Source organism: Phasianus colchicus, chromosome 3 (assembly GCF_987193195.1).
Source record: "Phasianus colchicus chromosome 3, bPhaCol1.hap1.1, whole genome shotgun sequence".
Classification (NCBI taxonomy): Eukaryota; Metazoa; Chordata; class Aves; order Galliformes; family Phasianidae; genus Phasianus; species Phasianus colchicus.
Genome location: NC_143438.1, coordinates 47,172,540 through 47,194,436, shown reverse-complemented (window position 1 = coordinate 47,194,436; position 21,897 = coordinate 47,172,540). Strand labels below are relative to the sequence as shown.

General features: G+C 35.5%; 1 protein-coding gene across 2 annotated transcripts in view; it reads left to right on the top strand.

The window, feature by feature from the left end:
- Window positions 1-21,897, top strand: part of SMCHD1 (structural maintenance of chromosomes flexible hinge domain containing 1) — a 78,769-nt gene that overhangs the window by 37,536 nt on the left and 19,336 nt on the right. For both annotated transcript variants that reach the window (XR_016465118.1, XM_031588914.2), the window contains exons 23-36: window positions 394-533; window positions 1,538-1,672; window positions 2,543-2,770; window positions 3,410-3,558; window positions 5,121-5,209; window positions 6,942-7,060; window positions 7,783-7,950; window positions 9,118-9,243; window positions 12,450-12,529; window positions 14,816-14,973; window positions 16,453-16,568; window positions 17,569-17,630; window positions 20,443-20,530; window positions 20,842-20,973. Coding sequence is in view for 1 of the 2 variants with exons in the window: in XM_031588914.2 (XP_031444774.2) it covers window positions 394-533; window positions 1,538-1,672; window positions 2,543-2,770; window positions 3,410-3,558; window positions 5,121-5,209; window positions 6,942-7,060; window positions 7,783-7,950; window positions 9,118-9,243; window positions 12,450-12,529; window positions 14,816-14,973; window positions 16,453-16,568; window positions 17,569-17,630; window positions 20,443-20,530; window positions 20,842-20,973 (1,790 nt within the window). In the remaining variant the exon portion in view is untranslated. The remainder of the gene's footprint in view (window positions 1-393; window positions 534-1,537; window positions 1,673-2,542; window positions 2,771-3,409; window positions 3,559-5,120; window positions 5,210-6,941; window positions 7,061-7,782; window positions 7,951-9,117; window positions 9,244-12,449; window positions 12,530-14,815; window positions 14,974-16,452; window positions 16,569-17,568; window positions 17,631-20,442; window positions 20,531-20,841; window positions 20,974-21,897) is intronic.

The window sequence follows — 21,897 nt, the reverse complement described above, 5'->3', positions numbered from 1 at the left end:
GCTGTGGGGCTTTGGTAATGAAACTGCTGTGTGTTACGATTGTTCATGTAGCTCAACATGAATATCTTTGTTTTTCACATGTCAGGAGAAAGCTTCAAGTTCTTTTTAAGAATGTTGTTTGGTATAGTACGTAGACAGTACTGCATTGTCTGCTTACACCTTGCCTGTGTTGAAGCTCATGTTTTCCCAAAGAGTGGCAGGTGATATGTATTAACGGACAGACAGTGTAAGAAACTTTTTTGGCTTAAACCAATATATCTGAGTTAGGCTTAAGTATTTGTTACTGTAGATATCTTGGTATCTTGGCTTTAAAATGCTTTTCAAGATAGCAAAAACTGAGTCTAGTGGGTTATCTGAAATATAACCACTGTTCTGTAATTGTTCTTTTTACAGGCCCTCCATATCAATTGAAAGTAAAACCAGATTCTGAAATTCTTAAGATTGAAAATGGTACGGCCTTCCCCTTTCAGGTTGAAGTATTGGATGAATCAGGCAATATAACAGCACAGCCAAAACTGATAGTTCATTGCAAGGTAAATTGCATTTTATAGTATTTCATAAAGATTTGATACTTTAAAAGGACTGGGAAAGGAGCCTTTTTGACATATGGACAGAATTAACATCTTGAATAGTGCTTTTGAAATGTCTATAGCGTTGTAGCCCCATCTGTGGCTTCCTTGCATCGTCCATTATGATTCATTCAGCAAGTTTCAGGATTATAAGAACCTGGACATAAAAACGTGAGAGAAAAATGATGTGATGATATATAACTATGATTTTAAGATGTTTTATACAATGCTCAAATACATTTTGGGAAAAAAAAATTCAGACAACATACTTCTAATTTGCTTAAATATGAAAATGCGAGTCCGCTGCCTAAGGAATAATAATAATGTAATAATTGTAAACATTTAAACTAGTAAGGAAATGTGCGTATTGCTGTCACTTTTGTAGATCTAAGTGTTTTGCCCTTTTGGAGAGAAGAGCTTTTATTGTTTGTTTGATTTTTAGCTCAGGAAAGTAACTTTTTTAATTACAGTGAAATCAGTCTTCCAGCATGGACTGATAAACAATAAAAATGGTTTTCACAGAGTATAATCTTCTTTCCTTTTCTACTTTATAAGCATACATTCAGTTCCTCTACAGTGGGTCTGCAGTAGTCTGGTGACAGATTAAACAGACTTTTAAGTATCACATTTAACACCTGGGTAGTTTGTGATTTTTCTTTTTAGAAAACTTATCAACTTTATCAACTAAATGGAACTTATTGCCTGAATGGATAAAGAGGCTAGGGTGTATGTGTTAAGTATAAAGGAGTGGGATAGATAGTAAATTTTTCTTTTATTCCTTTCTCTCACACACCTCTTATCACCTGGAAAAAAAAAAAAAACACTTTATCTTTTTCCCTTACTTTTTGTGATTTGATGAAATCTAAAAAAAATAATTGTATATAGCTCTGGAGTTGCACAGTCATTTCTGGAATAATCCTTCCAGTTCTGCAAAAGAAATCTGAAGTTTAATTGTATGTTTTAAATAGTTTTTAGGTGCTTCAAACCTACCTGTGTATTCTGTGGACTGCAGTAATGCAGGAACAAACATCTTAACTGGTCCAGTCATACATGTACTGAATATAAAGAAAGACCAGATGCTCAAAGCAAGGATTGAAATACCTGTAAGTATTGATCAGGACGTTTGGATGAGCATAAGACTGGAAAGTGTTTACTGTATTTTCTAGCTATTAAACCAAAGTTTTATAAATTAACTTATCCCCTGGAAGCCACTATTTTAATTCCATAAGCCTGAGAATCGCATCTGTCCTTTTTCATCTCTAGGAAGCCATAAAAAGGCAAAGAAATTCCATTCTTCTTCACCTCTCACACTTAGTATTTCAGAACTAAGCATTATTTCTGGGAATTTAAGTTCCCTTTTTACTCACTGGTTCCTTCTGCAAAATTACCTTTGTTACATGAACATTTAGAGCCGGAACAGGCATGATAAAATGTTTCCCAAACTTTAGAGGAGAAAGATATTGAATATATTTTTTCTAAAGGTTAGAAATGAATATTTCAGTCTTCAGGCTTGTTGGTTTGGGTGTTTTTTTGTTGTTTTTTTTTTAATGTTGTTGAATGTCTCAGCTCTCTGGTAATCAGGAGAGCCACACAGCTGAAGAAAATAAGACTTTTAGCATTTTACCTTGGAAATAGTGTAAACAAATAGTAGTGTGGTAAGATAATGTATATGGCATGTTATTTTGGATTAGTCTTAAATAAATATTTTGTAAATTGTTCCAAAAATACTGTAATATATATAAAATATTTTCTAAGCAGCATCAGTTCCAGTTTCTGTTAAGCATTTGTAAGCATTCTGGCATGTCCTTTTTATTTGCTTTTGACAAGTAAAGCTAACTTGTATTTGGACAACTGTTCACACTTAATAATCTAGAGTAGTGCCATTGATTTATTATGGAACAATATTTATTAATTTATATATATTTGATACCTTCATAACATTTGTCTCTTTCTCCCTTCCATCCCATGTTTAGAGTTGTAAAGATGTGCCACCAGTGGAAAAGATGATTAAACTTCTTCCAAGCAGTCATGTTGCAAGATTGCAGGTCTTAAGTATGAATGGACAAAAAGCTATTCAAATTAAACATCAGGATGAAATCAACTGGGTTGCTGGAGATATCATGCACAACCTTATATTTCAGATGTATGATGAGGGAGAAAGGGAGATACATATAACTCCAGCCATGGCAGAAAAAATTAAGGCAGGTATTTTTGAAAAAATAGTATATAATGGGCGAATTATCTAGTGCTTCTCTAAAATCCATGAACATCAGAGTATCATTCCAAATAATATTCCTCGAGACTGTATTATTGGGAACTTTAATATCTGCTTAATGAATTCATGAAAAAATGATTTTCTTAATATTGTGTTGTTAATGAGATGAAGACATTTAATGCAGTGCAGAATAATGCTGTAGGATAGCATTATGAAAAAAGGTGGTTTCCAGCTCTCAGTCTAAACACAGTAATAAAATTCTAACTTTCAGATCTGAGGTTTTCCCAGCTTTAGGAATGTTGAATAGACATGTCTCTTAATGAAGATTTTGCTTGTCTGTCTGTGTACATACATGGACCCTAATATAAAGATAGAGCTTCAACGTATATGTAACTTTTTGGTAAGGTTTTTCTGAATCAGATCTTTCTTAACTCAGAAAGGTGCAGTGAGAGAGGCTTATTTTATATTAAGAGTAATTTGCATATTTGGCCAGAGAGCTCTGGCTTATCTTTTGAAAGGTATTACCTCTATTTTACTTCAGCATGTTTAGAATGATCTTCAGATGTAATAATTTGCTGGTCGTTAATAATTTAATTTCTGATTAATTTAACAATTATAATTTTAGGTTAACTGGACACCCAAAATTAACAGAGAACAGTTGATGCAGGGATTGTTACCTGATGTGAAAGTACCAACATCAGTGAAAGATGTACGGTACTGTCTAATAAGTTATCTTGATGACCATGTGTCTTTGGAGAGTGCGTTTACAATCAGGTTTGTATGTTGAAATGCATTTTGTGAATTATTATGTCGGGAAAGGGTTATAGATCTGTTCTATTGGATATAAAAATTTTTCTATGAAGCTGAAGTAATGAAACCTGTTATCAGGAGAGTGTTAAAGCAAAAAATGTTCACAAATGAGAACATGAACTATGTGAAAGATTCCATTGCAATCTGTTTATGCCAGTCCTAATCACTTTTTAAAGTATTTGTATTTATACTGAAGGAGATGAAAGTTTTTGAAGACACCAGTAATCAAGTGTTAGCTTATAGGATTTTTTCGGACATGTTGTTGTTAACTAAATCACTGTAGGGTGTATTGTTACCATTGCTGTTTTGTATCCAAAGATTTATCTAGCCTAACAGTAGATACGTGTGTCTGGTATCTTGGTCAAAAGTGACAAACTGTAAGTTGAACTTTAAAATCACCTGTTTATCACTTATTGAGTCTCAGCAGCTAGCTTTGCTTACCATATAAATTTTGTTGAGATAGATCTGATTCTTTAAGAATTCGGAACTTAAAGCTTATAAACTGATATCTTTGATGCTTCACTGTTAGAGGCAGATAAAGTTTCATTAAAGTTGTAATTTTTATTTTTTTTTATGAAGAACAGAAAAGCAGTTTGAATTGATATTTTTCTTGAAAGGAAGCAGAGCAGTGGATTGTTTAATTTTCTTACATGTTTTTGCTTTTTGTGGGAAGGCAGTCTGAGATTAAGGAACTCTTCTTTAGGGCTTATTCTCTTGTAGTTGTTGTACAAATTAACGGGGTCATTCTAGTATGATTTTTAAATGTCTCAAATTTTGTAAAAAACACTGTGTTATTGTGTTGAATAAGTTAATTCTCACATAATTTAATTGTTAGATGACACTAGTTCTGAGGGAGCCAGCTCATAACTTATGTTAACCTTCATCAAATAAACCAACAAAAAGGCTAGACTGTTTAAAAAGCACCCCAGAAAGTATTTTGAAGGGACTATTTTATAATGTGCTCTGTCTTTATTTTGTTTAAAGGGAAAACTGGCTAAAAATTTAAAACTATGTTAGTTGTAGTCAAATCCTGCAGAAATTCTGCAAGTATTTTCATAGCAAGACTTCGATACCTTTGTATGTGTATATAATGTATATGTGTATTACATGCACATACATATACATGTATATGTATGTCTGTGTATATATATTATGTATATGCATGTATATGTATGAATATTAATATGTAGACAATTGTATGCTACTTTGGGGGTGTGCTTTAACTGTCTACAGATCTTACATGTGGTAAAATGCTAGTAGGCAAGTTACTACAAATAAGATGCTGTCTTTTGTTCTGTTAGGAGTCTCTTGTAGCCTGCACCTGATAAACTTGAGGTAAAAGCTGCTATGTAAGCTTTATGCGCATCAGATATAGTGCTCAAATACATGGAAGGGTAAATTTAAACAAAACCAAAAAAAGCCCTCCAGTCACAAGTGGATGGTTACTGCTGCATTCTTTGTCCTGTGTTCTAGTGTGATTAGCTTGATGAAAATGATTATAAATACATTTTCTTGTGCTAACCTAGGCCACTTCCTGATGAACCCAAACACATTAAATGCAAATTAGAAGGATCAAACACACTACAGTTGGGGGAAGATCTACAGGGTGAAATTGGTGAGTATTTACATATTCTTCACTTTACTGTAAAATACGTTTCTATTTCCTTGCCAAGTGCAAGATCCTGAACTTGGCCGGGGCAATCCCAAGCACAAATACAGACTGGGCAGAGAATGGATTGAGAGCAGTCCCAAGGAGAAGGATTTGGGGGTGCCAGTTGGTGAAAGACTCAACATGAGCCAGCAGTGTGCACTTGCAGCCCAGATGGCCAACTTTATCCTGGACTGTATCAAGAGAAGCGTGACCGACCAGCAGGTCAAGTGAGTTGATTCTGCCCCTCTGCTTTACTCTCGTGAGATCCTACCTGCAGTCCAGTTCTGCAGCCCCCAACACAAGAAGGACATGGAGCTGTTGGTGTGGGTCCAGAGGAAGGCCATAAAGATGATCAGAGAGCTGGAGCACATTCATGGGGACGGGCTGAGAGAGCTGGGGCTATTCAGCCTGGAGAAGGGAAGGCTCTGGAGGGCAGTCTTTCAGTACCTGAAGGAGGTCTACTGGAAAGCTGAGGAGGGACTTTTTAAAGGTCAGGTACTAACAGGATGAGGGGAAATAGCTTTAAACTGAAATTGGGTATATTTGGACTAGATACTAGGATGAAATTCTTTACTGTGAGGCTGGTGAGATGCTAGAACAGGTTGCCCGGAGCAGCTTTGGATGCCCCTTCCCTGGAAGCATTCAAGGCTAGGCTGAATGGAGCTGTAAGCAACCTGGTCTAGAGGGAGGCTGTAGCAGCGGTGTTGGAACCAGATGATCTTAAAGGTCCCTTCCAACCCAAACCATTCTATGATTCTAAAATCTCGAAGGCTAAAATAGCAGTCAGATTATTTCAAAGGCATGGCCTTCAAAATGGAGTATTTTGAAGTTAACAGCTTATCCTAGGAAAACTAGCATGTCAAGGGATCAGTCTTATTGTTCTTTGGTTTCTACAGATGGCTGCTCCAGACTTTGTGAAAATAAGAAACATTTAGATGCTTCAATACTGGCTTTTTATTTTGTTGGTTTTTACTTTTATTTATTTTGGTATTTGAGCTGTTGGCGAAAAATGATTCGTATCTTTTTTCTTCTTCAGGAAGTGTGCAGTGCTTTACCAATGTGTCAGTTACTTCTAATAAATGAGACATTTTAAACAACTTCTGGAGATTAAGAATTAGTATGTTTTTGTAGGATATTAAAAGGTTGTGTATAAACACATAGAACAAACTATCTCAGCAGGCTAAAAATTAATTTTCAATTGAAAGAATTTTTTTTAACTTTATAATGAGAAACAACCTTGCTCAAAAATGAAGTGGGAAGCACAAGTATTTGTGTACCATGACTAGGTAGATAAATTTTTGTGTACTGAACTTTGATGTGAAGAGACATTATCAGCATATGTACATAAGATATTGTCAGTGCTGCCCAGTGACAAGACAAGAAGGAATGTGCACAAACTGTGCAGGTGACAGAGCACTGGCACAGGCTGCCCAAAAGCTGTGGGGTCTCCACCTTGGAGATCTTCAGAAGCCACCTGGCTGTGGGCCTGGGCACTCTGCTCTGGGTGGCCCTATTGGAGCAGAGGTTGGGCCAGAGAGCCCTGCCCACCTCAGCCATTCTGTGAGTCTGTGATAGTCATATAAGTTTTCTATGTATTATGTGTGTGTATTGTGTTCATTTACATTCTGTATGTTGCATAATGTTTCATTAAAGCAGCTGCCGAAGTTGTTGTAATAAATTATGCTCTTTTTAACAGATGTAATGATCACAGATCAGTATGGAAATCAGGTTCAAACAGTGACATCTGCATGTACAGGTTACCTAGGAGTTGCAGGGCCCGGACTTGATAAATCAAATTTACAAATAACTTGGCAGGTATGTAAGATATTACGTAATTTATTTCTGTATGGCATATGTGAGGTAATTTCTCTTAATTCTTTCTGTCAGAATTGCACCAGAATTGTGTAAAGACAGTGAAATTAAATGCTAGGTGGTAAGCATTATAAAGATAATATTAAATTCTTATGATCCCATCCTAACAGATGTGGCATGTGTTAAAAACCTTATCACTCTTGCAGCTATACAACATGACAGTCAGGTCACTTAAAACTAGAGTTAGGATTGCTTTTGTTTCCAGTCCATTGTTTTATACCTTTTCTTCTTTGTAGTCTTTTCTTTTGTGGCTTTTTTTTGTTGGTGGTTGTGTAAGTATTTTTGTTTGGTATTTCTGTTGTTTTTTTGTTTTTTTTTAATGGTGACATAATTGATTTTACAATCCTTTGAAGAATTAACTGTATTTTCTGCCATAGCTGAATTTAAAATGTGCTCTGTACCTTTTAAAATGATAAGTATAACTGAATTATACATAATTTTTGCATTGAAAAGCAGGTTCTTGAGAAATGCTTGAGTTTGAAAGTGATGATTTCTTACTGAAGAAATCCACTTAAATACAAATTTTACTCTAATTTAATTTTTAGTTAGAAACAGTAAATAGTGTCTAGCATGCATAAATATTAAAATACAGTAGTAAAAGCAATGAAAAAAATATACTTTCTTTTTTCTGTTCTTGATAAAATTTTATTTTTATTTCTCAATAGGAAAGTACATTTACAATGAAAGTCAAAGGCATTCGATTTAAACCATGTGCACTTGGAAGCAAGGAACTGTGCTTTGCTTGGCGTGAATTTTCTGATTTTCTCAGAGTAAATTTAACTGCAGGATCACCTGCTAAATTGCAAATTATGGATTGGCCAGAGTTAGAAAAGGTAAAAAAAAAAAAACAAAACAAAACAAAAAAAACAGTTTTTGTCCTCGAGGGGGAAGCTGGGGTGGGGGTGAGCTGGGGCTGGGAGGGGAAGAGGTGCCTGATCAGCAACTCTTATTTACAGATGCAAAGATGAAAACGCTGACTTGTTAATATGATACTTCTGAAAACTGTATGAGTATGATAGCTGTAGAGATACTTTTGGTATTTTGTTCAGGACTGTGTAATACAAGCAAAATTAATTATTTTGCAAGCCAGTTGTGTAAGCATCTTTCAATGGGACAGTAAATACAAAGAATTTATCATACAGTAGCTAACGAAACACATTAACTTCTAAAAGTGCACTTACTTTAGGGCGAACTAGCTAACATATCTATTCATAACACTATATTCCTTAATTATGTCTTATGTTGTTTTTCCTGTCCCATTCACCTTTCTACGTAATGTTTTCTTTGGTGCAGCAGTTTTACTACAGGCTGGATCAACTGTTTGCCAAAGATGCTGTCTTTAGTAATAGAAATGATTGACAGCTCATCTTCCTTTACTTGTTGCTATTAGATGTAGGACAACAACGTCAAATTTACTTAGAATTTTTTGGTGTTTACAGTCAGAAAGTGGAGTACTGTACTTCGTCAGATGGGAATTTTTTGAACTACCCTTTATTTGTTTATTTATTCAAGTTATAATGCTGAGTTGCAGCAGGAAGTAAAATAGGTGAGCAGCAGCAGGCACAAAGGGTGAAGTGTTGGGAAAATGGAGAAGGGAACTACCGAAGAAAATGGAAACCAAAGGGAATGCTGTATCTATTTTTACTCTCTAAAAGCTGCCAAGGTCTGTCAAAATACAAGAAGTAGGCCATTCACTCCTTCTGCAAGTAGGAAAGTGTGCATAAGCCTCTTCAGAAGTGTGTCTTTCCTTTGAGTTGTGTCAACATAAGCGACACTTTAAATTCAATCAAGATATGCATCTTATAATGACAAGAATGCAAATGGGAGAATTCTAGAAACACCTTTAAGAAGTTCTACAATTCTGACATGACCTATCTGTTATAGGAGGCAAAGAGTATGGAAAAGGCACACACACACTATTGTTTTGGGTGTTCTTGATATGCTGTGAATGTCTAATATATCTGAAACAGAATAGAATAATGCCTTTGTGTATCTTCCAGCCTGTTGCAGTGATTAATGGTAGAGAATTGCTGAAGCCCCTTGTTGTTCAACTGTGTGATCAGTGGGGAAATCCATCTCCTGAACCCAATGTCAAAATCAGCCTTACAAAGAGTAGCAACCTAAAGGTAAGCATAGGTCTTACTTGGTGAAATTTTGTTCACGTAACACAGATTTGTGTTTTCTACAATTTCTTCTTCATTGTTAAGACATTTTTGAAAAAAAAAAAAACAAAAAAACATTGTAAGAATGCAAAAGAATAATTAATCTATTTATCTCACGTGATATTAATTTCAGTGAATAATGTAAACACCTCCCAGGACAGATTCCTCAGCTCCCTTTTATCATAACAATCACAAACATAACAAAATTGCTGTAGTCTGCTATCCAGGTGTCATTAGTGTACTTTCTTATTCTTCAGCTCAACCTTTCTGTAAATTCTTTGTACATCCCCCACTTTATCTGAGGTGACTTACTGAATAAAAATCATGACATCTTTCAAAGTGGCAACCAAATCATTCTTATCTGGTGGTTCTTTTGATTGTGGTTCCTGAATGTATGGCTGGTGGTCTGTGCATAAACTAATCAGCTGGTCTGCTTCTCACTTCATTATCCGCGAGAAGAGCACTGGCAGTATAAACCAATCTAAAACAGTGAGAGTGCATTATCTAACCAGAATGAAGCAGTTACTCCCCTTTCTGTGAGCATAAGATGGCATGCATATTGGTCTATACCAAGAAAGGAGTTTGATAGAATTCATAAGTCATGAACATTTTCCTCAGTTCAGCTATATTACTATTATTCGTCTTAATTGTTTTTCTAATTATGTTGCTTATTATTATTCAGGACACTTCTTTACATCTTGGTTTTTATTCTGTCTCTTACCCTAGAATCTTTGCTTATAGTTTAGATTTTTTTTTTTTAGCTTGCCCCCTACAAGCGTGTTTATGAAAGCAGCTGCAGCTCTGTGAAGCTTCTGATTACACTGTTCTTGGGAGGACATGTGAACTTGACAGTAATGCTCTGTGATTGTGGTGCCTAATCAAAGAGACTTTGTGGTGGTATGCTGTATTTTCAAACATTATGCCCTCTTACAAGAAAGACTGGCGACGTGCCTAAGAAAGTCTGCATGCCCTTCATCCGCATTCCTTGAGTTCAGCAACTGGAATAATTTCTGAGTGATACTGTCATACATTATCGGAGCAACTACCTGCTTATTTGCTAAACAAACATTATTTTGGAGAATGTCTTTAGAGAAACAGAATCGTAGGTGTTGGAAGGACCTTTGGGAATCATAAAATCCAATGCCCCTGCTAAAGCAGATGCCCTACTGTAGGTTGCAGGAGAACTGTCTCACCTTGGCATTTCAAATAGCGTGTATGCACAGTCTCTCAAAGGTTATGAAAAGCTTCTGGGAACTTAAATTCTCAGATAAGTTGTCCTCTTACGTTTTACAACTTGTCCTCCAGGTCTCATAAACTTGGCAATCTGTGGTTGCAGCATGCATTTTCTATACTCCATTCTCTGTGCTATGGGTACAAAACTAAATGAGTGTGGCTCAGCGGTAAAATCTCTGAACTCCTATGTGCAACCCAGTAGTGGAAATGTGCAAAGCACTGGTTTCTGTGATGTACAGTAATGTCAAATGTAAAATGATTTTGCTAAACTGAGTATAGTTTTCAGAAGAGTATATAAAATGACTGACAATTTTCTTAGTGTTTCTAGGAAATCAAACTATATTTACAGTGCTACCTTCCATTTGAATCATTAAGTACATATTTTTTGCCACTGCGTTTCTGTGATGACACAGTAGGATAAATTCACGCTTCCATAGCTGATCCATTATCAATCAACACTCACTTTATTTTTTTTTTTGCTTTAGTAGTTTCATTCATGTAAATTACTGATGTGAGATTTAGGAAAGAAAGCAGTTTTGCAAGAGGGTTGCCCACTTCACCTATTCCAAGTATTTTATTTTCGTGCGTACAACTAGACATTTAGTCTTCCAAAGTTTATGCTGAAATAGCGAAGGGAAGACAATTTAATGCCAAATACTGTTCAGCGACAAACTTTTGCATGATTTTGTTGTGTTATGTCATCAATGTAAAAAAATTGATTTCCCTCTTTAGAGAGGAATTCATTACACAAGAGCTCAGAGTGTGTCCATGGCTTCCTATGCAGTCCTCTAAACTTTAAAGCTGCTATCTGAGGTTCTTCTGATACACTGACAAGGCATTTCTTAGGTAAGGCTAAGACAGTGTACATGCCCATTTTCAGAAGAAAAAGCTTCTCATTCTGTTAGGAATGTGTTAATATTCTCTAAAATTTGCCACCTGTTTCTCTGAGAGTGTAGATTTTCTGAATCTGCAGTCCTGGCATCCAAATTCTCTGGTTGATAGGAAAGTACAGTGATAGCTTCTCTGCTGTTTAATTTGCAAGTACAAGTGGTACTGTCAATCATAAGATTTCACTTTCGGTGTGAGGGGAGTGAGTGTGGCAAAGACAGGGAGCGTGCAGAACATGCATCTTGAAGAACACTACTGAGTAATGGGGAGTTAGTTTATAACCATGAGATTCAGCCAGCACTCCTGTAAGTCAGTGGCAGAATTTCCATTGACTTCAAAGAAATTAGAGCCAAACCTGATAGAAGTACTAGGTAAACAGGAAATGTGTAAGGCATTTGTGTTGTTATACTAAAACAGTGCTGACAAAAAGTCACTTATTAGTGTTTGGTTAAATGCCATTTGTTTTGGTGTAGAGATTAGCTTTTGTTTGTCATTGCTTTTGATTAGTGAGTTACCATAATTCATCACTTGTAAGTTGCCTAGCAATCTTACTTCTTTTGACAGTTTGACTAGAATGGGGAAAAGGGAAGAGAACTAGAGATGCTTTTGTTGTTTTTACTGAAGTTTAATCATTTTTTAATTTTTGCTACCCAGGAACCTCCGTGCAGACTGGAAAAACACTGAAAGGGAATAAACAATTCATAGAAGGTTTTAGAATCTGAAAGCATACTCGTATTAATATGTATTATGGATGACATGATAGTATCAGTAGTAGTTAAAGAAATAACATCTATTAAATATTTAAACCTATTAATGAAAATATCCTCGTTCAGGTAAAGTGAATGTCTTCAAAAACTGACAGAAAATTCTGAAGCATCTTAATATCATATTCATGATAGTGTATCTTTCCCTAATTTTGGTGCAAAAATTCAAAACAACCTTTACTCAAATGGAAAGTTAGTGCGTAGGCAAATGAGATATACACTTTATTCTAAGATTTGATAGTACTTCTGTGTCACTGAAAGAATAAAAAATATTTTTTTTGACAGATTGTTCCTTCAAACCACCAACATAGAACAGATGACAATGGTAGGGCTAACCTGGGAGTTATTAGTATTCATGCACCTAGGTAAGTAGTGAAAATGATGTGAAAAAATTGAATTCTGAAATGTCGCTTGCTAGATATATTTAAGCTGCGCATTTCATAATGCACCTACCAGGAAATTGTCTAGAGATAAAGGCAGACATTTATTATTTAGATGCTGGTGGAAAGCCACTTAGTGAGCTTTAAGAAATTAAATGCTTAACTAAGTAAAAATGAATGGCATCTTCTTCTGAGAAGCTGCTGCTCTAATCTTCTGAAGTCTAGGTTTTCTCGTCATGGTAAAACACAGCTTATAATTGCCAAGCTGTACCTAATGTATGTGTAAATCATTTAAAATATTTGAAGTTTACAGCCTTTGAGTGACCAGAACTAAACATCATGCCTTTAAAATAGGAACATGTTTTAGGAGTATTGGAACTCCATTTCTAGGTGCTAACAAGTGTTTAAAGAATTAGGTAAATTGTCTAAAAGAATTATAGTGAGGAAAAACAGAAAACCAAAAATATTTTCTTATTTGCAGTAGAAATAATGAAGTCTCATTTCCTGCAGGTTTGTGTCCTGTATCTTTTGCTTCTTCATGTCTGTCTGGATGCACTTTACACTCACATGTTCTGTCTGACTTCTCAAATTCTTTATTCCTTTTTTCTCCTCATGCTTATAGTTCTGCTACTCACCTCCTGTATCCCTGAGGTTTGCTTGATAACACTAGAGGTTTTTTTCCTGCATCTTACTGTTTTGTCTTGCTGCTTAAGCATGATTCAACACAAGCTATGGCTAGTTTGGGGTTTATATGTAATTTTTCTTTTTTTGTGGAGTGGATAGTAAACCCATGTAGTGAACAGAAATGTTGTTTTTCCCATAAAGAAGAAAATGAGTAGGGACTCTTTCTTCTAACCACTTACTATTTTCTAGAAATCTCTAGGGGAATGATTTGTGTTCTGCATTTCCATTTCCTCAGTTGTAGTAATTCAGCTTTTTTACATACTCCTGGCCTTTTAAGATTTCGGTCTCTCTTTTAACTTTTGAGTCAACTGGCCTGTCTCTACTGGAAATATATTGAGATAGAACAGCCTAAACTGTTTCCTTTGGAAAATGAGTTGAAAGCTATTTTTTTGTTTGCTTGTTTCCTTTTTCTTAGTGAATGCTCAAGATCAGAAATTAGTCAGCATAGAATCATAGAATATCCCATGTTGGAAACGACCCATAAGGATCATCAAGTGCAACTCTGCAGAAAGGACTACCCAAAAATCATACTATATGACTGAGAGAGTTGTTCAGATGTTTCTTGAATTCTGGCAAACTTAATGCCGTGACCACTTTCCTGGGGAACATGCTTTTATGACACAGATCTATTTAATTTTGAGTAATTTTAGACAGTATTTCCATTTAAAAAATGTAAAATATCACCAATAAAAGATTTGAAGATTCTTTACTGGCTGACAGGTACCAGGAAGAAGAAGTTAATCAAGTGCCTACTGTAGAAAGGTTTTATAGGAAAGATATTTTGAGTGTTTTGTTACAAGTACTTAATTTCCTGAAGAGAAATACTGATTAAAAGTTGGTAAGCTCATAAGAACTTTACTTACAAGACCAGATTGGCTTTTAGGTAGCTTAGAAGCTAGCACTAAGTGCTTTTTCTTCTGAAGTATTTGATGCTAATTAATATTTTTGCATTTGTACCTACAGGAGTTAATCCATAACAATATTACAAACTGTGTTTGTAGTGTTCAGAACTTGGTGGATGGTAAATTAGTTATCAATGTGTTACTGGCGGCTAGAAACCACTGCGTTCAGTGGCAGCACCCTACCTTTTTAGAACAACAAAAAGTGGCTGGGGGATACAGCCAGCATGCAGTTAGTATATAGCAGTGAAGTCATTATGTGCTAGCAGTGCTAGATGTGTGTTTAGCACATTCTCTCTTTGGAAACTGACAAAGCAGATTGTTCCTTAGACAGCATTTTAATTAGTTTTGCTTGCTTTCTACCGTACTGTCTTTCACAACTTATAGCAGCTGCAGTTGCTAACATCTTAAGATAGACAATGGAAGGATCAAGCTAATGAAATATTAAAAATTAAACTTAATAAGCTATTGTAAGAGTATCTTAAAACTATGATTTCACTTCATTCATATGCTTCTAATTTCACCTTAACACTTCTGTTTTTTCTCCCCTTTACTACTAATATCTTGAAATTCTCTTAAGATTTTGTTTCTCATGCTTTCATGTACGTGATTCAGATTTGAGGAATGTTGATAGTTGTCTTTTCAAAAGAGATTTTACAACTGTTTTTATGATTTCTTTGTATTTCAGGGGAGAGCACACTTTACAGCTTAGAGCTTCATACAACAAGATTGCATTAGAGTGTCCTGTTATTACATTTAATGTCCTTCCTGATCCTGACAAGCCTATCCGCTTGAATGTTAAATATGACAAAAATGCTTCTTTTCCAGCAGGAGGCACCTTTCCTGGTAAGTATAAGGATTCTTTGATAGAAGCCAGTCTTCCAAGGAGATCGAGTCTGTAGCTACCAGTATTTTTCCATGTAAGCAGATGCTAGTATACTAATTCTGCTCACTGTAAAGGTATTCTCATTTGCAATTTTATAAATAAACCAGTACTTCCATTCTACACAGTTAAAGGAACGGAAGGCTAACTTGGCTGCTTTCATGAGACGGTTGAAAGATGAGAGGCGTGTGAATAAAAGCAGCTGTCATACTTCATGTCTTCCATTGGTACAGTGGAAATGGAAGCTAACTTAAGAGAGGCTTCTATCTCACAGACAACATGGAAGAGTGTGCTTTTTCAAACATCACTGGGTTTACAGTACTTGAAGGTTTAAGAATTATAGAGAAGTAACTAATACATAAAACATATGCTTTCAGATGTAGTATGTGCGATTTAAGTCAACCATGTTTTGAGAGAGGAAGACAAGTAGATGACTTCTTCAGGAGTTAAAATTGTAAAAGTGATATTAAATTTTTATTATAAAAATAGATTAAACTCCTTATTAACAGTCTCATATTTAATTAACATCCTAATTACTGAACTCAGATACAACTGTAATTGTGCTTGAATTTTTTGTACACATCAAAGCACAATCCTTCTTCAATCTTCGAAGTTTAATTCTGTTTAAACAGTGCAGCTTCAGTTATATGCTTGAAAGCTACCTGTAGTTCTGGTGTGAAAGTATTCAGTTAGCATTTACAACTAGAATGGTTGCTTTCTTCTGTCTTACATTGCTGTTCTTTAATGCCACTTAACTTTCTGTGGAGTTTATAGGAAAAGCTAAATTATTTTGATTGGGATTTAAAAAGACCTATATTTTGACTGTAGAATCAGCCAATTGCAAATGGGGGAGTTAAATATGTCTGTATATTCTGCTACTAAGTATGTCATATTAGTTGTAGGAATAACCAAACTGATTAAGGTTCTTATCCTGATTCCTTTTTATTACCATGTGGCTAGTAGATGGGGAAAAAATGGTAGTGGTTGTGCATCTTTAACCAGTAGTTGTGTTTAAAGCACTTTTGAAAGAAGAGGGAGATATGAGTTTGCAGTCATGAAGAAAGAAATCAGCTTAACCTTAACCAGCTGGTGATTGTTCTTTTGTAAGAGCAAGAAGCAACCTGGCTTGTTTTTAATAAGGGTGATAACCTGGGAAAAGCAGATTTGAATTTAGTGGGGATTTTTAAGAACTTGTTGAATAAAGCAGGTGCTTTGTTGTTTTTTTCCCCTAAGTAAGGATTGTTATCTGATCTAATTTCAGGACAAGGAGCAGACTGATTTCCATGCCATTTCAATTTTTTGTTGCTTGGGTTTCAATTGAAATGTGGGTTTTGTTTATTTTTTTCCCCTGGGTAGGAGCGAGATCTAGAAATTCATCACGTTTAGTCATTTTAATTTTGAATAAAAATAATCCTAAATAATTATCTTCTTTCATTCTGCAGATTTTCTGGTTAGTGTTCTTTCTGAAGATGACAATATTATCAGAAATATTAATCCAGCACGTATTTCTATGAAAATGTGGAAAGGACAGGGCAGCGGGAATAGGATGCCAACTGATGTAAGTCATCAAAACATTTTCAAATTGGATATCAAAATGGGACAAAGATTTTTATAATGGACATTTTCACATATTTGACTTAGATCAGTATCCTGTTCTGGATTTTAAATAATAAGAATTATTTATCAGTCATAACTGTTTGATAGTCTGCCGTATTACAAGTTGTCAGACTATTCAAATACCAGTATAGTAATACAGTAAATACAGAAATGCTCCTACTCTGTAGAAACTGAATAATAGCAGAGAGCTTATTAAAAGTTGAGACCTTGAGTTTGCAAAAAAAAGAGTTCTGAGATTAGGAATATGAAAGTAGCATCTAAATTATGGGCAGTCTCATTCAATTATTGCGTGCTATCAGTGCTACAAGGGCTGCTCAAAAAAAATGCTTCGTATTTTACTATGGTGGCCCATGACATCAGAGGCAGATGTTGGCGGTATGGCAGTAGAGGTCGAACCTTCCCGCCACTATTCCATTACATTTTATTGCTGTGCAACTAATGGCAGCAGAGGACCAGTCTGACAAATAAGTGTCTGACATGGAAGTGCATGTGAAGCAAAGGAGTGTCATTGAATTCCTCCACACAGAAAAATTTGCATCCGTTGTCATACATTGATGCTTGCTGAAAATTTACAGAAACCAAATAGTGAATGTGAACACAGTGAGGTGGTGGTGGTGCATTTCAGCAGTGGCAACAGTGACAGTGGGTTACCATCTACTGGTGCAGATTTTTACCAGCTTAGCATGCAGGCTCATAACTGGCAAAAACATGTAGCTAATAGTGGTGACTGTTGAAAAATAATTTGTAGTTGACAGTTTGCTGTATCAAACAGTGTTATTGTGTTTTTCATGTCTGTTGTAGTTTCAGTGGAAATAAATAGGAGGTATTACTTTCAGAATGACCTACATTCAAATCATAAAGACTTGACAGCATATTACAAGCGAAGTATTTTCAAGTATGTAATGTTATTTATTCATTTATTCATTTTTGCATACTTTCAGGTTACAGCATTTAGCTGTAGTAAAATAAAGGATGACAAGGAAGATGGCTTCTTTTATTTCAGGTATAGTAGCACTTAATTTGTAATTACTGATGCAGCTTATTGTGCAAAATATGTAGGTTTTGATAATAACTTTGTTAAAGATTTAGTGTGATGTTGATGTTGTGTTTCACAAGTAGTGATACACAACATGTATTAGCGTGTTGTGATGAGTATGAGAACTGTATTCTTCCCAAGATATATTTGACACTTGTTTTAATGTGAGAAGGGAATCTAAGGTAATATATTACATGAGAAATGCTAGCAATGCAAGTGACTGTCCTTAATTCTCTTCAGCATAATGTTCAACTGCTGTAGAATTGCAGGTTAGACAAAACAGATTGAACTCTGATTAAACACATTCTGTAGCTGTTAGTCTTGAACCACGAGTCAGCCAGACATAGTGTCTTAAGTGACAGGCAGTGGAACTAGAGTTCATGATATGCTGGCATCTGGTTGCCACATTCCTTATACATCTGTGTCTGGCAGGCATGCTATGGGATGGGATAAGTTGAATAGTTGTAGTTTTGGTTGCTGCTTCAAGCTATTGTATCCAGATTTTAGACTTCCCTTCTGTTTTTAGAATGTAGTCTTTAGGATCGCCTGTATGCAGTAGATACCAGTGTTCCACAGCTAATCTTGGTTCTTCCATAAAAGAAGCCAGAAACTTTGTTGTCCTGGAAAGCAGGTTAGACAAAGCTCAGATCCAAAGTTCTGGCTCAGCATGATACACAATGTAAATTTACCATCATCTGTTATTTCCTTTGTTATATTCAGCCAATAATCTACTGTTTGGGAAAGCAATTGATATAGCCTTCATTTATTCAGTCTTTTAGCTTCTCAGATGGTGTTCACCAGTGTTATTTATTTTTATATGAAGACTTCCATATAAGATTTTAGAACTAATACAAAAAAACTGCAGTATATCTCAATAGGAGTTGTAGCTATTTAGGCATGGCATTTGGTATTATTACTAGGATCTCAGTCTTTAAGGCAAAGGCATTCAAGATTCCACAGCCTTCTAAGGCTATGTTTGATAGCTGTAGCAAAAGAAGACTCCAGAACAAGGGTAAGGTATTGCTTTTAAGAGAGCAGAGCTTTCTCTGTGGCTAGTAGAGAGTTACAAAATGAACTTCTCCAGAAACTGAGGATCAGTGCAGATTTCCACCAAGTATAAGATGCGTTTCTATGACATTGTTTATTCTGAGAAACACTTGATAATGGATGTAGCTAAAACATAAGGAACCACTAAAACATTATTGAGACACGTTGTCTTTTTCTGTGTATCTTCAGGAAAATAATTACGCATCACATTCACCTACATAGTGCTTCTCACAAGGGAAGCACATAAAAGATGAATATGATAGAAATTAACTTGCACAGAGTTGAATTTGGAATTAGAAAAATCTTGACATCACTCTGTTATTTCCCAGTAGACTACAAATGTCTAAAAGTAAAACTCCCTAACTTTCTGAAAGATTTGAGAGAACTAACAGTTGATAGAGACTAATCATTAAGCACTACTTCTAGGAAAGTATATGTTACTCACTGCTGCTAGTGTCTTTAATGACATCACTGTCTATCACCTGGTTTCTCTCTTGTTTGTGTGTCCTTGGCATAGTCACTGATGGTTATCATCTACTTAATGCTAGATTAGTGATGTGGATGCACCAGTGCAATCTAATAGTTTTTATAACAATATTGCAGTTTCTACTTTTTCTAAAGCCTGTGTCTGGTTAGATGTTGTTCAGCCACACCAAGATCTGTAGCAGATTATTTACAACTCAGTAATGCAGTTAATGCGTCCTGACAAGGCAGATGCTACTTTAAGACTTAAACCTGGATAAAATGTAGAAAAGAAAGTAGAACTGTTTTTGCTCTTTATGATGTACAAAAAAAAACCATGCCCTAATCTGCAGACAGATTAAAACTTTGAGATTATTTATTTATTGTAGATTAACCATTTCTGGGAATCTTGAACCTTATTCTTTTTCGAAAAAAATTCAGAGGAAACAAATTGCTTGCTGTTACTGACAAAACAGATAAAATATATCTTGAAAATAAGAAACCAATTCTGAGCCAATTCAAGATTGTCACAAATCATAATCTCAGAACATTGTCTGAATCTTGCTTAGGAGCTGTTTGCATCTCCTCAAAGGTTTATAAGTATTTATAAGTCACTGCTGTCCATTGTGTTCTGCAGCAGTCATCCAGGTTACTACCTGTGGCCTTCCTTGGTAGGTGAAGTTGTGTTTCTATCCACAGAAATGCAAGCATCTGTCTTTCCTTCATATTTTGATGTTAGGGATTCTCTCTCAATATGCTCCACCTTGCCCTTTGGTGATGACCCAACTTTGTATAATATCTGTGTAGCAAAAGGAATCATCTACTCAGATATTGTGTAAACTGAAGCCAAATGATTGAATTTTGAGAGAACTTGTTGTGGTAGAAGATCTAAATATCTTTCCATTCCATTTCAGTAGCTTTATGAGAACTCATTGGATTCATTGTGAAAACAGAATAGACTTCTGAATAATGGGGCCACAACAAACATCCTGTCAAATGATTGAGGCAAACTCATAGGGGCAATTTTCCTCATTCAGTTTTCCAAAAAATTTATTCTAGAAGAGTTCTTGAGAAATTTTCGTGGCCTTCTTGTTGAAAGTTATTATGGAGGTGTATTACTTATTAACATATTACATATATAATATGTATATTACATATATTGAGAAAATTCTGCCCTGGTAGGAAGACTACTCAAAATTTGAATTGCTTGCATACTTGTTAACTTGTCACTTCAACTTGTTTGTGCTTTTTTTTTTTTTTATTACTTTAGGGATAAAGTGATTCCAGAGAGAGTGGGCACGTACAGTATCCAGTTTACTTTTGCAATGGATAAGACAAACATGCTCAGCAGTGACCAGGTTTGAAAATATAATTAATTACATGTAGCCAAGAACATGTAATAGAGAACCATCAAATACTGTGATACTGTGCAAAAAAATTATATTTCTGTAACTAAGCAGAAATTCGTGAGAGTAACAGAACTTGATAATTTGTAACCTAGTACAACTGCTTTATGATCATCCTAAATATACTTCAAGACTGTCACTAAATTTCACATGCATTTGTTTCAGTATTTTTTGAGCAACTGCTGCATGTAGGTGAATTGCCATGAATTCTATCAGACTTCATTTTGTTTTGTTTTGTTTTATTCCTCTTTCTTTTCTGATAGATTATAGTTGAAGTTGTACCTAATGACCCAGTCCGCTTGTTACCTGATTCTTTACCAGCTACTCCAGCAGTTTCCAATGTGCGAACAGTCGCTAGCCGTACCCTGGTCAAGGATTTATGCCTCCACATAATGGTAACTATATTTTTATGCAAAATCATTAGTAGGGAAATACGACAGCTAAAAATGAGTTGATTTTTAATGTAAAGCATTGCTACTGTCTTCTGTTTTAACGTACTAATAGGTATGGCTAAATCCATTAAATGTGTATTTAATTTTAAACCATAGAATCACTGGTGTTGGAAAAGATCTCTTTAGATCACCTCGTTCAACCACCAACCCATCACCACCATGCCTATTAAACCATGTCCCTAAATGCTACATCTACATGTTATAATAATTGAAAACAAACCTAAAAAAAAAAGCCTTCAAAGATTTAAACTGATGTATATTAAAAGATTCTTAAACTGATGACAACAGACATGGAGAAAGCTTTTTTGGTTTCTTGTTTGTTTGTTGCCTCAGTCTTCACTGGCAGTCACTCTCACTCCTCTCAAGTCTCTTTAGTCCCTTAACCTCAAGGCAGGGACTGAGACAGCAGATTCCACTGTGAATGAGTATTGGATTCAAGACCTTTGGATCAACCTTGTATATACTTAAGTCTGAGGGACCCTATGAGAAGCATTCCTGAGGGAGCTGGCTGATGTAGTTGCCAAACCACTGTCAGTCATGTTTGAAAAGCACGGTAGTTGGGTGAAGTCCCTAAGTGGCTGAGAAAAGTAAAACATGGGAGTGATGTTTCCAAAGAGTAGAAAGAAAGACCCTGGAAACCAGTTAGCCTCACCTCTGTGCCTGTGAAAATCTTAGAACAGATCCTCCCCGAAGCTGTGTTAAGACATACAGCAGCCAGGGAGATTATTTGAGACAGCTAGCATGGCTTCACAAAGAGCAAATTACACCTGACCAATCTGGTGGCCTTCTGTGTTGGAAGAACTATATCAGTGGACATCAGAAAAGCAACTGATGTCATCTGCCTGGACTTCCATAAGGCTTTTGGTG